General features: G+C 43.5%; 1 protein-coding gene across 1 annotated transcript in view; it reads left to right on the forward strand.

Annotated features, from left to right (window-relative positions):
- ttc27 (tetratricopeptide repeat domain 27) overlaps positions 1-20,335 on the forward strand; it is a 122,551-nt gene that overhangs the window by 17,927 nt on the left and 84,289 nt on the right. Inside the window, exons 4-5 of the mRNA XM_021610238.2 lie at positions 5,760-5,900; positions 8,137-8,239. Coding sequence (XP_021465913.2) covers positions 5,760-5,900; positions 8,137-8,239 — 244 coding nt within the window. The remainder of the gene's footprint in view (positions 1-5,759; positions 5,901-8,136; positions 8,240-20,335) is intronic.

A 20,335-nucleotide genomic window follows, 5' to 3' on the forward strand; every position in this document is an offset into this window, starting at 1 on the left:
AAGTAACAATATGGGGATGAGGTAGTTGGGTGTGCTATTTACAGATTGGCTGTGTACAGGTACATTGATCAGTAAGCTGCTCTGACAGCTGATGCTTAAAGTTAGAGGGGGATATATAAGATCCAGCTTCAGTGATTTATGCAATTCGTTCCAGTCACTGGCAGAAGAGAGCTGGAAGGAAAGGCGGCCAAAGGAAGTGTTGGCTTTGGGGGTGACCGGTGAAATATACCTGCTGGAGCCTGTGCTACTGGTGGGTGCTGCTATGGTGACCAGTGAGCTGAGATAAGGTGGGACTTTACCTAGCATAGGCTTATAGATGACCTGGAGCCAGTGGGTTTGGGAACAAATATGTAGCGAGGCCCAGCCAATGAGAGCCTACAGATCACAGTGGTGGGTAGTATATGTGGCTTTGATGACAAAACGGATGACACTGTGATAGACTGCGTCCAATTTGCTGAGTAGAGTGTTGGAGGCTATTTTGTAAATGACATCGCCGAAGTCAAGGATTGGTAGGATCGTCAGTTTTGAGGGTATGTTTGACAGCGTGAGTGAAGGAGGTTTTGTTGCAAAATAGGATGACAATTCTAGATTTAATTTTGGATTGGAGATGCTTAATGTGAGTCTGGAAGGAGAGTTTACAGTCTAACCAGACACCTAGGTGTTTGTAGTTGTCCACATATTCGAAGTCAGAACCGTCCAAAGTAGTGATGCTAGACGGGCGGGCGGGTGTGGGCAGCAATCGGTTGAAGAGCATGCATTTAGTTTTACTAGCGTTTAAGAGCAGTTGGAGGTCACGGAAGGAGAGCTGTATGGGATTTAAGCTCGTCTGGAGATTTGTTTAGTGTTCAAAGAATGGCCAGATGTATACAGAATGGTGTCGTCTGCGTAGAGGTGGATCAGAGAATCACCAGCAGCAAGAGTGACGTCATTGACATATACGGAGAAAAGAGTCGGCCCGAGAATTGAACCCTGTGGCACCCTCATAGACTGCCAGAGGTCCGGACTACAGGCCCTCTGATTTGACACACTGAACTCTGTCTGAGAAGTAGTTGCTGAACCAGACGAGGTCGTAATTTGAGAAGCCACGGCTATTGAGTCTGCCGATAAGAATGCAGTGACTGACAGAGTCGAAAGCCTTGGCCAGGTCGATGAAGACTGCCGCACAGTACTGTCTTTTATCGATGGCGGTTATGATATCGTTTAAGACCTTGAGCGTGGCTGAGGTGCAACCATGACCAGCTCGAAACCAGATTGCATAGCGGAGAAGGTACGGTGGGATTCGAAATGGTCGGTGATCTGTTTTGTTAACTTGGCTTTCGAAGACTTTAGAAAGGCAGGGTAGGATAGATATAGGTCTGTAACAGTTTGGGACTAGAGTGTCTCCCCCTTTGAAGAGGGGGATGAACGCGGCAGCTTTCCAATCTTTAGGGATCTCAGACAATATGAGAGATGTTGAACAGGAACCAATATACACAGGCAGTTAGGAAAGCAAAGGTTAGCTTTTTCAAACAGAAATTTGCATCCGGTAGCACAAACTTCAAAAAGTTCTGGGACACTGTAAAGTCCATGGAGAATAAGAGCACCTCCTACCAGCTGCCCACTGCACTGAGGCTTGGAAACACTGTCACCACCGATAAATCTACGATAATTGAGAATTTCAATAAGCATTTCTGGGGGCACCAGTTAAGCCAGGTGAGGTCTCCGCGTGTGTGGGGTGGGGCAATAGAGCTATCTAAGGCATGTTGAGCAGGACTGAGGGCTCTATAGTGAAGTAAAACAGTAAGAACTAGCCAAGACAGCAGTAGACAAGGCATATTGGAGAGATGCATAAAGCATTCACAGGTGTTGATCAGGAGAGTTACGACAATAATGGGTGAATGGCGATGAATGGGCAGAGCGGGTCAGTTAGCTTTACAGCAAAGAGACCATGCACATTTTATATAATTTCATTACATAAGCCATTTGTAAACAAAGCCCAGGTTGTTAATTATTAGTTTGATAACAAACAATGTTGTTCAGTCATGTTACCTACCTAGCTAACAACATTGAATTGACAGTAGCTCTTGCCAAATTTGATTGGCCCAGGAAGTAAGGAAAATGGTCTCCTACTCAGGAGATGTGCTTCAAATGTAGGATTTACGTAGGCCTAATGTAAGCCTAAACTATATCTTTAAATCAAAAATCTATCTTTCTGGGTCTTCGTACATTCTGTTTGGGAGCGGTATGTGTTTGTGTATTTTTATGAGAGGGAGATAGTGGGAGGGAGAGTGTCCGTTAATTGAAGAGTAAACAAGAATTCATGCAGTTTTCCCCTTACTGCCACAATGACATGCAGATCATTATGCATGTATATTCCTCCCTTTCCTCTAGCCAAATCACCGGCAGTCCTCTGCAAATATGAGCAAATAAGCCAATGCAATTGTATTATACAGTGAACAGTTTGGAGTTATTTGAATATGTGTTGCATTGAGTAGAAGTGTGAATACAACGGGTGTAGACTTTACTGTGAAATGCTTGCTTACGAGCCCTTCCCAGCGATGCAGAGTTTAGCTTTTTTTTTAAATTAAAAATAAATGACCCACCACCTGGATTCCTATGTAGTAAAATTTGAAATGGCTTTTTACTTTGGATAAAAGTCGAGACTCAGAGCTAGAAAATTGTATATCATACACTACAGTTGAGGAACAATGGGAAAGTAATTCTGCTTTGAAAGTTGATAAACTTGTAACCATACTTTTGAGAAAATAGACCTTGAATGTATTGGTACACCTACTGGAGAGCTCTTGTCTACACCCATTCAGCATAGTTCACACCGTCTTAAGACTTAGCCCCCCCCATTTCTTTAAGGATCACTCGAGGCCATGTGCTATACCGAGTGAATAAGCTAGTGTAGTAAACAACCAGTGGTGAAAGTAGTAGCAATAAGTAGTAGTAAAATGCACTTTTTATCTAGTTCTCTGCCTATTTCCTAATCTGATTTTGGTGCAGGTCATGTTCTTCACATTATCATCTCTATCCTTATCATCTATATCAAATAAAATCAACGTTTATTTGTCACATGCAAGGTGTAAACAGTACATTGAAATGGTTACTTGCATAGTGGAGTCTTTTTTTTTTTTTTTTTTTTTTTTGTTCAATTTTACCCCTTTTTCTCCCCAAATGTTTTTAGTAGCTACTATCTTGTCTCATCGCTACAACTCCCGTACGGGCTCGGGAGAGACGAAGGTTGATAGTCATGCGTCCTCCGATACACAACCCAACCAAGCCGCACTGCTTCTTAACACAGCGCGCATCCTACCCGGAAGCCAGCCGCACCAATGTGTTGGAGGAAACACTGTGCACCCGGCTAGCGAACCCAGAGTCTCTGGTGGCACAGCTGGTGCTGCAGTACAGCGCCCTTAACCACCCGGGAGGCCTCGTGGAGTCTTTTTTTGTTTAGACGTGAACAATGAACCATTATCTCAACTCTAATGCCATGTTCAAAACAACTGAGAACTCGGAAAAATACATTTGAAATGGTCATCCAACTCGGAATTCCAACTCAGCACCCCGGACCTCCTCCTAGAGCTCCGTCTTTCTGACCTGAAGATCAGACATCATGATTTGACCTCGTATTTTTCCGAGTTCCCAGTTGTTTTGAATGCGGCATTACTACTATGCACCATGCGTGAATCTGCAGGTAACAAAAGCTAACGAACTAGGGTCAATGTTGCATAGCTAGCTAACATTAGGCTGGAACTAGCAATGAAAACAACTTTCTGACAATTAGAAACATATCTGAAAATGTAGCAAGACACAACTTCTCGCGTTACATGGATGACAACTTCTCCCTCTGTCATGGATGCCATGGTTGCTCTTATTTTCAAGATGTAATCCGGAGACAGGTGTTTTATACAACAGCCTTCTGTTTTTTTTTCAACTTTCTCCACATTTGGCAATCATTCTCTGCTTCCACCGGGCATTCCACCGATTTCAAAACTATGTTAACTTCTGTGACAACACTGTCGGTCTTTCTTCCCCAACACTGTCATCAGAAATGAATGCCTGGTTCAATAAATGTTTTTACTTAATTCAGGCATTTCTGATTCATTTTCAGAATCAGAGCGAGTCAGCATGGCAAGGTCGTCCTCCAGAAAATAGTCAATCACAACTTTTCCCCACTGATCTTTGTCTAATAGCGCCTGTTAATTTCAGAGCAGCAATGTTGAGTGGAAGCAACACCTCAGTTCATGAATTCTTTAAAGAACAAGCTGCTGTAGAAAGTTCTATCTGCACATACTGAGCAGCTAATGTTGTAGACCGAAGCATGCTACATGGCAGACCAATCCGAAGTCATCTCTCGGCATGTCCAGCCCATCCATTATCTCAGCCAATCATGGATTGCTGTAAATTTAACTTTGTATTTACAAATGGCATACAACTTTGTTATTAAGGCACATGAAAGTTCACATGTTCCAGAAGACATTCCTGCCAAAAAACGAATATTGATAATAAAAAGAAAGTTGAAATGCCTCCTGTGAAGTAGTGATGTGCGACACATGCCTAGCTTCCTGAAACGGGTTACAAATGATAACACGAGGAATACAATACACACATGCAGCTATATACAGGGAGTACTAGATCAATTTGCAGGGGTACATGAAGGCTGGGTGAAGTGGCTAGGCATCAGGATAAGTAGTAGTAGACTGAAATTTGTCCTCCGTATTTAACCCAACCCCTCTGAATCGGAGAGGTTCCCGGGGCTGCCTTAATCGACATCCACTTCATCTGTATCCGGGGAGCAGTTGTTGTTGGGGGTTAACTACTTTGTTCAAGAAGCAGTGTAAAGTGTGTGTTTGAGAGTTTAGTTTGTGTATATACTGTGTAGTATACATGTCACTGAATTCCCCCCCCTGTGGTATTGTGATACTACTCGGTGTCATGATACTTGGACTGGTATTGTATTGTTTGTAAAATGTTATCGTGACAACTGTAGGAGGAATGGGAGAGGGACAGGACCCAATTATGTGAGGGTGAGGTGACGTGATTGGTCGACTTTATCTCACATTACACCAGAGACCGTCATTCTGCTGTTGAATACTTTTCCAGGCTGTGATTCATCTGCCTTGTTGTTTAGAGGACCCTTGTAAATGGAGCTCCTCCATTTATGCATTGTGATCAACTCAATAAGTGCATGCAATCACTAATGTGCCACTGCATTTTGTGGAAAAAAGGTATAAAGTTGCACTTATTGAGTTAATAAAAGTGTTTGTTAAAAGTATTGGACTGGAGACACAGGCAAGAATCAAGACCTTTCTCTGGGTAAATCGCTTTTCCCCTCATACCCACTGTGTCAGAGCCTGGGGACAGGCCACTGCCATGGACCAGAGCTAAGAAGATCTCAGGGTACAGAGGCTCAGCGAGGCAGACAGAGTAAATGGTTCCAACTTAGACTTTATTATGTAATTTACCTACAGAAATGCTTACAGATATAACTTAACCGTTTCATAAGTTATACCTTAAACTGTCTTTTAGCCCCAACCTGTCAACTGTTGGGGCTGATTGTCCAGCCGATCACACACTCGATTGACTAATGCCCCTCAGCTGGGCTCCATCAGCCTACCAAGTGGGTATGTGCCAGAAAGGCGCGGCAAGAGGGTTAGAGTTGTCGTCTCGGGCATCACTTCAGGGGACAGAGCAGCAAAGCGACAACAGATCATGGATCTTTTCCTAAGCCGTATACCAGTCTAACTCCTCTGTGTCCTCTCTCTCCCTCCCAGCCTGGGGCCCTGACCTCAGCCCTGCTCAGCAGTCTTCTCCTGGATGGAGAGTCTGTGTACTGCCTGGTGGGGAATCCCTTCCTCCTGCTGCTGGCCAGGGTCCTGCTGGTCAACTGCTCTGCCAAGCTGGATAGCTTCGAGGTAAGCGATAACATAGCGGAGATATCACTTTGTCACTGGACATTAGCTGAAGCTGTGATGGTGAAATGACACTCGTCACGTCCACATGGGTCTCTCCCCGACACAGAAAAATTAGGTGAGTGACAAAGGCAATACAGCAAAGATTCTGGTCATGGAGACGGATGTGTACTTGACTCCTTCAGATGTGCTGTGCTTGATTTGCGTTTCTCGCTCTAAGCCACTGGAACTGGGAGAATCATTGGATGTGGGTGCAGAAACCTATTCCCGCATTTCCATTCCCTGTCCACACACACAGTAATGGTTTGGATTTTCACTCCATTGCCAGCACACAAATACATCTCTAGATGTATTTAGTTACCCCGCCCCCCCCTCTGTGCTGAAACTTTGGAATCCTGGTATGCCAGGGAGATTAGTTCACCAGGGTTATTGTTCTTGGAGGAATAAAACAATGGGGTGGGTAATGAATCATGCTTTCTATTTGGGAGCTCCTAACAGCCTGACTACACCGCTCGCGTCACGTGCGCGAGTGTTGTAAAAATAAATGTAAACATCTGTTATTCAATTATTGCGCCAATGAGCGTCTGCGTCGCCAAGGGCTAAAATAGAAGTCATTTCTTTTTCTGATGCAGATCGCGCTGCAAGTCCTGCCTCTCCCATCTCCTCATTGGTTTATAGAAGCAGGTACTCAGGTGCCATCTCCTCATTGGTTATACCCACGTGGGTGACTGCAAGATGCACGAGGTCAGTGGCGGTAATGCACCTAATTTATGAAAGTTGCCAATCGCAATATAAAGTCAAGAGAAGAAAAAGCCTGGAAGGAGGAGAGATGACTAGAAACGATTCGGTTGGCCGTTTTCTGTGTGGATTAATTGTCGGAGTAGAGGACCTTGTGCGTTTCAGGTAAAATAACAACTCCGTGTTTATATCCCAGGACAAATTAGCTAGCAACAGCAAGCTATCTAAATAGGACAAATTAACTAGCAAGTGCAAACTAGCTAAAGTGTCATTTAATGCTTTTCGACCTGTCCAAATTAATATAATTGGTTCAGTTTGTTTTGATATTTTAACCTGTGTGTTGTGATCGCGTTTGGTGTGGGGGGACAAAATCTATTTATGCACGATGGTTCACGCGTGCAGCCAGTTTGGGTTCCATGTAAGGCATGTAACTTCAACACTTCCCTTCAGCAGGTTAGTCACCTGTAAATATTTTACAGCCGTAATGGCTAAATAGTAGTTATTTAACTCCATATTGGCTGCCTTTGAGTTTCAGAAGCTCACCACCACATCCACATCCTAAAAGAAGGCTGTTTTAGAGGGTACCATTTGCCTACATATTATAACATGCTGAAAGAATGTGTGGTTTGATAAGAAATATTCTAACTACAAGATCCATTCTAGAGATCATACTATTAAAGTTTACGTGACGCGTATGTACACACACGTACACACACACGTACACGCACACACACGTACACTTACCCTTGGAGTTCAGCGGCGGTCTAACTCAAAGGCATGCTGTCCGTTGCCCCCTCCATCCCCCTGTACCTTATTATCACCCAGCTTCTCCACCTCTCCCATCCCAGTCATAAAGAGAGGAGAAGATGGGGCTGTGATGTTCATCTGCATATCACCCTCCTCTGATGAGACGGCAGTGTGTGTGCCCGTGTGTGTCATAAGAATATTGATTCAGGGAGGCAGACGATTAACGCACCATACGGCGACACGGTCGGGATAGCCGGCCTCGTGCATCGCAAATGAGAAAGATGTCCTCCCTGGAACGCAAATGGGCTTTTCACATGGTTCACTACCTTTGGCCATGCAAGAGAGAAGGGATAGGGGAGAGAAACACGTACATGGCTGGGAGCTGTTATTTTCCCTGCTACTTTGCGTTTTGGCCAGAGATGAAAAAAGAGAGCGAGTTGGCAACTTTTTGGGCTGTTTCAGCCTCACTTAACTATAGCATTATTTTGATGTGTGTTAGTATGTAGTGTCAAAGTGGGTTGTCGTATGTGTTCAGTTCGTTCAGGCACTAGTACTGTAGTTATTTATTTGCTTGTATTTAGTTACTATTATTTACTATGGTTATTTAGTTACGTGTGACCTTTATGTATTGGGCCGTTGGTACAAAAGCGCTCACACTCTCCCATGCTCTTTCATTTATTTGTTTGTTCTGCTTACCTTCTCCCACACACACTCCCTAACCTGTTTCTGTTTTCTATGTTCCGCGTGTGTGCAGCTGCTGCCTTGGTGGACCCTGCGCTACGTGAGCCTACACCAGCAGGTCTTGGAGGAGCGCTCTCCTCAGCTCCTCGGCCTGGCCCAAACCAGCATAGAGAAAGGTCAGAGGTCAAATCTTGTTCATGCACCTTCTGGATGTGTGCCTTGATTGTCATAATTCAATGAAGATGATATAAGGTCCTATAAGCACTTATGTGCCTCACTGTACCACCATGGGGTGCTCTGCTTCCCATTCCTTTGACCATAGAAGGCACAAAGCAAATGTTTTTGTGGGTTAGAAAGAAATGGATGAATCACGTTGAAATGTGTTTCATTAGAATTGAAGGATCTAGCAAATGTAATACTTTTCTCGAGACAGAAAGGAAATGATTAGAATAAGCCAACTACTTTAATTTTTCTGCATGGCAACTAATAGTATCCAAAAGAGGCAACATTATTTCCACACAGAATGTTTGTGTTGTACTTGACTACTTGAAAACAAATGTATTTTTAATATACAGTGAGTATACAAAACATTCATTACACCTGCTCTTTCCTTGACAGACTGACCAGGTGAATCCAGAACTCAATATTAAGGTGTTCCTTTTGTTTGGTATACTCAATGTATATACTCGTGCATATTTGCAATCCAGTGTCATATGGCCTTAACCTAGGCTAATCTAAAATGCTAGGTGAAAGGTATATTTATCTCACTTTGGCCATCACCTTTGTGTGTGTGTGTGTGTGGGGGGGCAGAGTGTGGCAGGGCATGAGCTCACAATGTCTCTGTTGTGTCAGATTTGAAGTGGGCATCGCTCCTCTGAATAGGAGTCTTATTTCATTTGCAGCAATTTTGTGCTGGGTGGGTGAGGACGGCCAGGTTAATTTTCCTCCAAAAGGACTAATACTGAACCCAAACTGGCTGCGCGCGTGTGTCATCGTGCATACATTTATCTTGTCCCCCCCACACCAAATGCAATCACGACACGCAGGTAAAATATCAAAACAAACTCTGAACCAATTATATTAATTTGGGGACAGGTCGAAAAGCATTAAATATTAATGACACTTTAGCTAGTTAGCTTGCACCTGCTAGTTAATTTGTCCTATTTAGCTAGCTTGCTGTTGCTAGTTAATTTGTCCTGGGAAATAAACATTGCGTTGTTATTTTACCTGAAATGTATAAGGTCCTCTACTCCGCCAATTAATCCACACACAAAACGGTCAACCGAATCGTTTCTAGTCATCTCTCCTCCTTCCAGGCCTTTTCTTCCCTTGACTTTATATTGTGATTGGCAACTTTCATAAATTAGGTGCATTACCGCCACTGACGTAATTTGTCTTTGTCACCCACGTGGGTATAACCAATGAGGAGATGGCACGTGGGTACCTACTTCTATAAACCAATGAGGAGTTGGGAGAGGCAGGACTTGCAGAGCGATCTGAGTCAGAAATAGCACTGACTACTATTTTAGCCCTTGGCAACGCAGACACTCGTTGGCGGGTGCGAGCGGTGTGGGTGCAATAATTGAAAAACAGATTTCTAAATTTATTTTGCAACGCGCGAGCGGTGTAGTCAGCCTGTTAAAGGAGTCCACTTAAGGAAAACTCAGCTGTAAGCACATTTTATTCCCTTTATCTCTGGACCACCACTACACAGGACTCCTGATTAGGCCTTACCAGAACAGATAGCCTACACGTTGTGTAGGACAGGAGACGAGTACATTAAGAACTTGATTAATAGTGTGATGGTTCAAAGAACCTCCTAAAAATATCCCCCTCAGTTGAAACTCAGATGACGTATAGCAAGCTGTTACCTTAACAATCTGTAGGCCTAAACCTTTTGTCCATTGACGCACAAAAAAAATTTCTTAGTCGAAATGTTAAAAGGTGTATTTGTCCATATATAGACAAACCCTATGTGTTTATATAAAATCAACTATACCATGTATTCAGACCCCTTGACTTTTTCCACAATTTGTTACAATACAGCCTTATTCTAAAAGGGATTAATTAACACACATGTCCTCATCAATTGATACACAATACCCCATAATGACAACATTTCTACAAAGGTTTGTAGACATTTTTTCACATTTATAAAAAAAACAATCATTTTCCTTATTTACCTACCTATTCAGACCCTTTGTGATGAGACTTGAAATTATTTCCATTGATTATCATTCTAAAACTTGATTGGAGTCCACCTGTGGTAAATTCAATTGATTGACCATAATTTGGAAAGACACACACCTGTCTATATAAGGTCCCACAGTTGACACTGTTTGTCATTATGGGGTATTGGGTGTAGATTGATGGGGGGGAAACTATTTAATCAATTTTAAAACAAGGCTGTAACATAACGTGGAAAAAGTCAAGTGGTCTGAATACTTTATGAATGTTGTATGTAGGCTAATGAGCTTGTCTAATGCTTTCAACACACTTTGATTAAAATAATTAAGCCACACAAGTGACTCGAGGGAGCCAGAGATCAAGAACGTGTTTTCCGACCCTTCCGACCCTAAATTCTACCGTTAAGCTCCTGAAGTTGCTGGTAGTAAGTAGGCTACACCGTAGGTCGGCAACCTTTTCCATTTGGAGTGCCATTTCTACCGATCTGCGTGCCAGGTATGATTTTCATATGCACATTTTGTGGAACAGTTTTATATAAATGATTGATAAAGTCTTCATATCTCAGTCATTATCATGTGGTTAATAAAAAATCTAAAATTAGCTTCTTGTCATTACCAACTATTTGTATTTAATTTTTATTTAACCTTTATTTAACTAGGCAAGCCAGTTAAGAACAAATTCTTATTTTACTATGACAGCCTACCCCAGCCAAACCCTCCCCTAACCCGGACGACGCTGGTCCAATTCTGCGCCAGTGAGGGCCCTAAGTTTCCTGCTCGAGACCGTCACAGCTGTAGACTATTTGCACAAATTATAATAGGTAATCAGGAAGGCCTATTATTACTCTCCCTGTGAGTGGGATTCAAAAGAGATTTCAAATGGGATACATTGAGGAACTATTGTCATTCTCAATGGATGTCATAACAGACTTTGCTTGCTTGCTGTTTGAGGTGAAGAAAAAATTACTTTGAGAAGCTCATTAGTGGTGGTGAGTTAAGACAATCAGAAATACTATCAGTATTCCAAATTGGCACATTTATAGAGCAACGTTTGCGCGCAGGCCAGAGCCTAGATCTACTTCGATGTGTAATCACGTGCGCGTCCTTACTCAACATTGACTGGAGCGCTACAAACAAAAGACAATTCACGAATTGACAAATCAAATGGATTGAAATGAACCAGAACGCATTCCTTACAAGTGTAGCGTAGGTTGTTCGGTCCGCAAACATCGTGGCCACTCTGACAATGAGAACAGTAAGACTGTAATAATAATATATTGAATACATCAACAGAAATGACTCAAACCAAACGAACACTGTAGATTAGAATGGTGAATTTACTACTGGTGTGCCTTCTCCGCGGCCTCGGCAATGGATTAGTCCACTGAGACAGGCGTGATTTAGACAGTTGTCTTGTGTGCATAAAAAAATTATAGATATAATATACAGTACCAGTCAAAAGTTTGGACACCTACTCATTCAAGGTTTTTTCTTTATTTTGTACTATTTTATACATTGTAGAATAATAGTGAAGACATAACTATGAAATAACACACTTGGAATCATGTAGTAACCGAATAAGTGTTAAGCAAATGTACATTTACAGGTGTGCCTTGTTGAAAGTTAATTTGTGGAATTTCTTTCCTTAATGCCAATGAGTAGTTGTGACAGGGTAGGGTTGGTATACAGAATATAGCCCTATTTGGTAAAATAACAAGTCCTTATTATGGCAAGAACAGCTCAAATAAACAAAGAGAAATGACAGTCCATTACTTTAAGACATGGTAAGTCAATCCGGAACATTTCAAGGACTTTGAAAGTTTCTTCAAGTGCAGTCGCAAAAACCATCAAGCGCTATGATGAAACTGGCTCTCGAGGACCACCACAGGAAAGGAAGACCCAGAGTTACCTCTGCTGCAGAGGATAAGCTCATTAGAGTTACCAGCCACAGAAATTGCAGCCCAAATACATGCTTCAGAGTTAAATTTCTGCAAAGAAACAACTGCTAACGGACACCAATAATAAGAAGAGACTTGCTTGGGCCAAGAAACACGAGCAATGGACATTAGACCGGTGGAAATCTGTCCTTTGGTCTGATGAGTCCACATTTTAGATTTTTGGGTCCGACAGACATGTCTTTGTGAGACGCAGAGTAGGTGAACGGATGATCTCCGCATATGTGGTTCCCACCATGAAGCATGAAGGTGGTATGATGGCGTGGGGGTGCCTTGCTAGTGACAGTCTGATTTATTTAAAATATAATGCACACTTAACCAGCATGGCTACCACAGCATTCTGCAGCGATACGCCAGTTCCACTAAGCACAAACCAGATGGGATATCCATTTGTTTTTCAACAGGACAATGACCCAAAACCCACCTCCAGGCTGTGTAAGGGCTATTTGACCAAGAAGGAGAGTGATGGAGTGCTGCATCAGATGACCTAGCCTCCACAATAACCTGACTTCAACCCATTTGAAATGGTTTGGGATGAGTTGGACAGCAGAGTGAAGGTAAAGCAGCCAACAAGTGCTCAGTGTATGTGGGAACTCCTTCAAGACTGTTGGAAAAGCATTCCAGGTGAGGCTGGTTGAGAGAATGCCAAGAGTGCACAAAGCTGTCAAGGCAAAAGGTGGCTACTTTGCAGAATCTAAAATATGAATTGTTTTTATGTTTTACCCATTTTTGGTTACTACAATTCCATATGTGTTATTTCATAGTTTTGATGTTTTCAGTATTTACAATGTATAAAATATTACAAATAAAGAGAAACCCTTGAATGAGTAGCTGTCCAAACTTTTTACTGGTACTGCATATATATTTGCGGCTTCTCTACTAAAGAAATCTTGGTCAACCAACAGCCTATCGACCAAAACAATCGACCATTTGACTAAATGGGGTCAGCCCTAGTAATAATGTAATGCATGTAACTCTTTGCTTGAGTAGCATTTTTTTTGAATGATTATGTGGTTATGATATGACTGAATACCTCCATCATTATCATGATATTGATGGCTGACTTTACCTTGAGACATCGTAGAGAACATGACAGGTTTGCGAAGCATGCCTGCTATAGAAGGCCTTGTCGACATTCAACAGCCAGCAAGTCCATGGTGGAGTCAGTCGGTAGCGAGATCTGTCAGTTCGATCCATAATGTTGGAGTTTTTCATTGGTTGAGACTGTGGGAGCACCCACCGTTGATGCCGAGTTGAGACCTTTGACTTTTCTACAGACTCTGCCGTTGTGTTATTTTTCCCTCATCAGCATGGGGGAAATAAGCGCTGTTTCAACAGAAAAGAGCACGTTAGCTCCATTTTTGATCCAGACCCCTAATATGAGCAATTTATTAATTCTCTCCCTGTCTCTCACTGCTCTTAATCACTTTATGGAGATTTGGAGTGTGGCTGGCTGGGCCACAGAAATATAATAGCATTTCAAAGCAGCAGGGCTCATGTCAGCATTGACACATCCTCTGCGCTTTATCCCTCTTAAAGATGACATCCCTTCCTCAAACTGACAGCTGACAAAGCACTAACCTTTTTGTTCTCCTCCACTGGAAGCCTGTTCAGTTTGGAATCAGAAATAAACCGCTTGACTGGGAAATTTGCTAACCAAGACCGTAACAGGGAGGCTGCTGGTGTTTTTCCTTTTTTAGACAGTTCTGCAATGTGATGCCTTCATTGGCTCTTGAACAAAGATTGTTTAGTGTGTCTGCGTTTTCAGACTGTTGGTGGGGAAATTGCTGCTAGATTATCCCCGGGAACCCTCTCTGCTGTGTCTGGCACATTGGGTTTGTAATTGCACATTGAATTGCAGTGTAGGAACAGGTAGTCTATTAATCGTTCAAGAGGCAGGGAACCATACAAACATACAATTATTAAACCCAGAATTAGTCTTCTGATTTGGGAAGGAATTGAGCTCTTTGAGAAAGGATTAAAATATACTCTACCGAATAGACCTTTTGGAGTCTTGACTTCAGAGAACACTGCACTAGCTAACCAATCAATTGTCCCCGTCTTTTGTGAGCGCTAGTCATCTATTGATTGTTACCTCACGAAGGGCACCAAAAGCATTTGACTTGATACCATGGGTGTAATCAGTACTCCAAACAGTTGCAAAACTGTCCGGTTTTCCAACACAAACTGGTGTTTCTATTGGACAGGTTCACCAAATGGGGGAGACCTACCTGAATCTGTCCAATAAATGCATCATTTTTCATTGCAATACAGAATGAGTAATGATTACACTCATGAAAGTGAGGGGAAAGTGTGAAGTTAATGTGCTCCACTTATCTATTTTCAAGAGTTCACTTAAAGGAAAGATTGACCTATTTTGAATGTTGTATAGTTTTTGTTAATCTCTGAGCGATGTTCTATTCCCAGGCTAATGTAATGTGTATCTGAGCTATTGCCGATGATCAAGCAGGCTGATATACAGCCGGTATGAGGAGTTTAGCATCCTATGCAAAATGGGTGAATCTTTCCTTTAAAACCTCTTAAGGATTTCCCCTTTTTTTCAATTTTTGCCTAAAATGGCATACATCTAACTGCCTGTAGCTCAGGACTGAAGCAAGGAAAGGCATATTATTGGTACCATTTGAAAGGAAACACTGTTTTTTGGAAATGTGAAAGGAATGTAGGAGAATTTAACACACTAGATCTTGTAAAAAATAACACAAAGAAAAAGCCAACCGTTCTTTTGTATTTTTTTTGTACCGTCTTTGAAATGCGAGAGAAGGGCCATAATGTATTATTTCAGCCCAGGTGCAATTTATATTTTGGCCACAAGATGGCAGCAGTGCATGTGCAAAATTTTGGGCTGAGCCAATGAATCATTGCATTTTATTTTCAAAATGTTGTATCAAGACTGCCCAAATGTGCCTAATTTGTTTATTCATTACTTTGTTCAAAACTCTGCACTCTCCTCAAACAATAGTATGGTATTCTTTCACTGTAAAACCCACTAAGTTGGACAGTGCCGTTAGACATATCTGAAATTGGCAGAAATCTTAAATTCTATGTCCAGTTTTCTTGTTTCTAACAAACTCAAGCTTATCACATTAGCCTACGTTAGCTCAATGGTCCCGAGGATGTGACACCGATCCCGAATAAATTTTAAGTCCTAGGGGCTTTAGTAATGGTCTCTATTTCCAAAATGCATATGTCAGATGTTTATTAAATTGAAGAACTGATCATTTGTTCAATGCAGAAAACACACCTGTTCTTAATTTATCCGGATATTGGTCTATTCACATCAATTAAGTAATAGGCCTACCTGACCTCTTTGAAACGATAGTATTCCGTAAATGTAACCTAATAACGAGTGATGTTGGAGGGCACAGGGTTATTTCCTTATAGCCTATGTTTTGGAACTAGCCTATTTTGACGACTTAGACTGACAATTTATTTCAACAGGGAAGGTTATTTTATCTAGCTGCAGGGACCAAGGCCCTCTGTGTTGAGTGGAATCTGTATGATTTGTTAAGTGTAGTTGGAGGCGCTGGGTTTTCCACCCGGGGCAACAGAAAGAGACATTCGTCTAGCTTTAAGGGGGCGTCTGGGAAAGTGGTTCACCTAGTTGGCCTGCTCTTGGGAGAGGCGGCGACAAGCCCCCATCCTTAGTCCTGGAAGAGGAGCCATGGCATCTGTCCTCCCGCTCAACACTTTAACTGGGCGGAGAGAGGGATAGGGAAAGGTGGCGGGAGGAGTAGAAATGAAGAGGGGGGTAGACAAACAAGTTGAGGAATGCATAGAAATGGGAATGGAGCAACAAATGGAACATATTCAATCCCTGCTGCAGATGGAACTCTGAGATATCTTGCCTCTGAATCACAGGCAGAGAGGCACATGCAGATATGCACTGCATGGTTATATCAGCATGGTCCATTATTACCATTCAACCTTGGTAGCTACATCGCTGAAAATCAAAGCCAGACGGTGGCCACATTCTACATGGCCATTCTGCAGAGCTGGTTTGGGTTGAGGATTATACCTGTATCTACAGTATACATCTATGACCCCTGTGTTTCCCTCTGTATTAGGACCTGCATTTGCATGAAAACGCCTGTTTGACTACTGAGGAGCCTGACTGCCGCTGTATGACTCATACTGACAGGGACATGGAAGGGAGGGAGTGAGGTAATTGGGTAGGCGGAGTAGGGAAACATCAGCTGCGTTGAAGTCTCTCTCCCCCACCTGGAGGATGAAGTCAGTCAGCCTGCCTGTGGAACTCCAGTCTCATCAGAACCTAGGAGAGACGGCAACAAGATGGATCAGCCCTGCCTCAGCGTGCACCGAGGGCTCTGTGTGGGCTGAGGCACCAGGGCATGCTGGTGGGTGCCAGGCAGCCCGCCCCCTCAATGGCTATTGTGAGCAGTGCAGCGAAAGCCCGAGAGCCTAGGGCAGGGGTATTGAGGAGAATGGTACTGGCCTTTTTATGTTGGCACACTGCAGAAAACCCCCACCTCTCCCGCATGCAGTTATGATAATGTTGGATGAGAAGAGGCACTGGTACTGAATATAGCACTGGCTCTTGTAGTGAGTAGCAGAGTATTGGGATACTCTGACCGTGTGATACATCCTGTCAGTTTGACCGTCATAGTCTGTTTTCCGTGTCTGACACAACACATCGTTCTAACGTCTTGTCTGTATGCGCTCAATGTTCCGGCACAATCAAGGAAAGAAAACAGCAGATGAACACAGTGGCTTGTGTGAAAAAACCCCATCTGCTGCGCTGACACCTCCAGTGCCCAGCCAGATCTATGCATCAACACAGCTAGCGTTGAAATCTGCTCCAGTTTGAGAGGTCGCCAGGCGCCGCAGCCAACCTGTCACTGCTGCTGGGCCACTGCACCCAGGAGGGAGTTACTGATGCCAGTCCTGCTGCCAAACACATTGCTTTAATGTTAAGGACATGTTATGTTTGCCTGTGAGCAGCTCTGCTGATGTTTTCACATAAGGGGATGTCAGATTCTGAAAGCAATCTATCCCAATATTTGCCCTCACAAATGGAATGATGTACCGCCATATTGTGAATTATAGTAACATGGAAGAATTTAGGCTTTTCACCATACATTTTAATATAAAATTGTTCACTGAGATGTTTGCTAATGGTCATAGTGCATCTTCTAAAAATCTAAGTCCTCTGTATTCTCCCACGTGATGGTTGATTGAGCATGACTAAAACACCTGACACCTGAAACATGTGACTCAAACACAGGTGTTGGTTCTCCTGCGCTTTGCACCTCTCGCTGTTGACAGATTGAGTGCCCAAAGCCCCCAATGTTGTGTGAACTGTGAAGAAATTACTTGGCTTGGTTGTTGTGCTATTCCCTTTTGCCCTCTGTGGTGGGTATATTGACTGCTCTGTCCTTCACACTCACTTTCACCGCAGTGCTTGGCAACAAATCACTGGTGAAACACATGGCATATTATCTATTGTTTATGTATAAAGGAGTATCGTTGATTAATTGGTTTTGCCAGGGTGTGCAACAGAGTTTTCCTCTCTTACTACAGCTGACATTTGTCATTTAGCAGACGCTCTTATCCAGAGCGACATAGTTAGTGCATTCATCTTAAGATACCTTTGTGTATATATAGTGCAGCTATGTGGACCCTTCTTCAAATGAGTTATGAGTATTTCAGCCACACCCGTTGCAGACAGTTGTGATAAAATCGGGCACCCAGCCATGTAATCGGCATAGACAAACATTGGCAGTAGAATGGCCCGTACTGAAGAGCTCAGTGACTTTCAATGTGGCACTGTCATAGGATGCCACCTTTCCAACAAGTCAGTACGTCAAATTTCTGCCCAGCTAGAGCTGTCCCGGTCAACTAAGTGCTGTTATTGTGAAGTGGAAACGTCTAGGAGCAACAATGGCTCAGCTGCGAAGTGGTAGGCCACACAAGCTCCCAGAACTGGACCTCCGACTGCTGAAGCACGTAGTGTGTAAAAATCATCTGTCCTTGGTTGCAACACTCCCTACCAAGTTTCAAACTGCCTCTGGAAGCAACATCAGCACAATAACTGTTCGTCTGGAGGTTCATGAAATGGGTTTCCATGGCCGAGCATGCGCAAGGCCTTCATCTGGCAGCACGACGGATGATTCTGGGTTTGGCGGATGCCAGGTGTACGCTACCTGCCCGAATGCAGTGCCAACTTTGAAGTTTGTTGAAGGAGGAATGGTCTGGGGCTGTTTTTTCGTGGTTCGGGCTAGGCCCCTCAGTTCCAGTGAAGGGAAATCTTAATGCTACAGCATACAATGACATTCTAGATGATTCTGTGCTTCCAACTTTGTGGCAACAGTTTGGGGAAGGACCTTTCCTGTTTCAGCAATGCCCCTGTGCACAATGGCCATGTGCACCATACAGAAATGGTTTGAATAGCTCAGGGTTGAGGTTCTTCCACACAATCAAACACCTTTGGGATGAATTGGAACGCCGACCTTGAGCCTGACCTAATAGCTCAACATCAGTGCCTGACCTCACTAATGCTCTTGTGGCTGATTGGAAGCAAGTCCCCGCTCCAATGTTCCAACATCTAGTGGAAAGCCTTTCCAGAAGAGTGGAGGCTGATAGCAGCAAAGGGGGGACCAACTCCATATTAATGCCCATGGTTTTGGAATGAGATGTTCAATGAGCAGGTGTCCACACACTTCTGGTTATGTAGTGTAGGTGAGACAACCACATATCACAGGCATAGTAAGTACACTTTCCCTCAAAGTAGTAATCAGCAAAGTCAAAGCTAGGAAAGGGGGGAGTGGGATCAATTGTAAGGGAGTGTTTTTTTCTATTTTTTCTTCTCTCTCTCGGGGGTCTATTTAAGATACTCTTTGAAGAGGTACGGCGTTTTGGGCACGGACACTGCTGTCCTAGCTTCAGAGGAAAGCTAGTTCCAACGTTGTGGTGCCAGGACTGAGAAGAGCTTGAACTGGGCTGAGCGGGAGCTTCCCTCCCGTAGGGGTGCGAGGGCCAATAGACCAGAGGTGGCAGAACTGAGTCCTCGGGTTGGGGTGTAGGGTTTGAGCAGAGCCTGAAGGGAGGGGCGGTTCACATTGCTGCTCTGTAGGTAAGCATCATGATCTTGTAGTGGATGCATGCTTCGACTGGAAGTCAGAGGAGTGTGCGGAGGAACGGAGTGACATGGGAGAACATGGGAAGGTTGAGGTAGGGTTGTACTCTACGGATGTTGTAGAGTATGAACCTGCAGGATCGAGTCACTTCTTTGATGTTTGCAGAGAACAACAGGGTGTTGTCCAGGGTCACGCCAAGGTTCTTTGCACACTTGGAGGGCGACATTGTGGAGTTGTCAACCTTGACGGAGAGGTTTTTTAGCGGGTAGACCTTCCATGAGAGGAAGAGCAGCTTTGTGTTGTCGAGGATGAGCATGAGGTGGTGGACCAACATCCAAGCGGAGATATGAGTCGAGTGTATCAAGGAGTCAAGCTCATTGAGTAACTCTCCAAGGGCACCTGGTGGGCAATGGATGACAACAATATTAAGCTTGAGTCAACAAGTGAAATTGACGGCATGGAATTCAATGAGCAGATGGATAGGTGAGAGAATCTCCAGTTAGGAGAAATGAGTAGCCCTGGCCAGATGCTCTTTGACTACGAGACAGAACCTAGTCAGATGAGGAAAGAGCAGCTAGAGTAGCAGTGTTCTCTGGAATGATCCATGTCTCCATCAGGGCCAAAAGGTCAAGGGACTGAAGGGCAGCATATCAAATTTAAGAAATAGTGGGAATGAGACTGAAGGGAATCCCCCTTGAAACTCCATTTTCTGTTTCACCTTCCCCTTAGTTTCAGGGTGGTTTGAGCTCATTAAGTCAACTTGTTTGCCCATTGGATTATCCTATTGTGTAGACCTGCCACTAGGTCAGTAGTAGCAGACCACTGTTTAAGATTGTTCTGCTTAATTATAGTTGACCTCTGCTTTAAACGGGAGTTCACTTTTCTCTCTCTCTCTGTGTGTGTGTGTGTGGGTGGTGGTGGTGGTGAGTGAGTATGAAGGGTGGCAAACAAACAGCCAATCCAAATTCCAGAGATGCAGCCAGTGAAAGACCACACAATCCTCTTTACTACTTTGT

The sequence above is a fragment of the Oncorhynchus mykiss genome, chromosome 1 (genome assembly GCF_013265735.2).
Source record: "Oncorhynchus mykiss isolate Arlee chromosome 1, USDA_OmykA_1.1, whole genome shotgun sequence".
Lineage (NCBI taxonomy): Eukaryota > Metazoa > Chordata > Actinopteri > Salmoniformes > Salmonidae > Oncorhynchus > Oncorhynchus mykiss.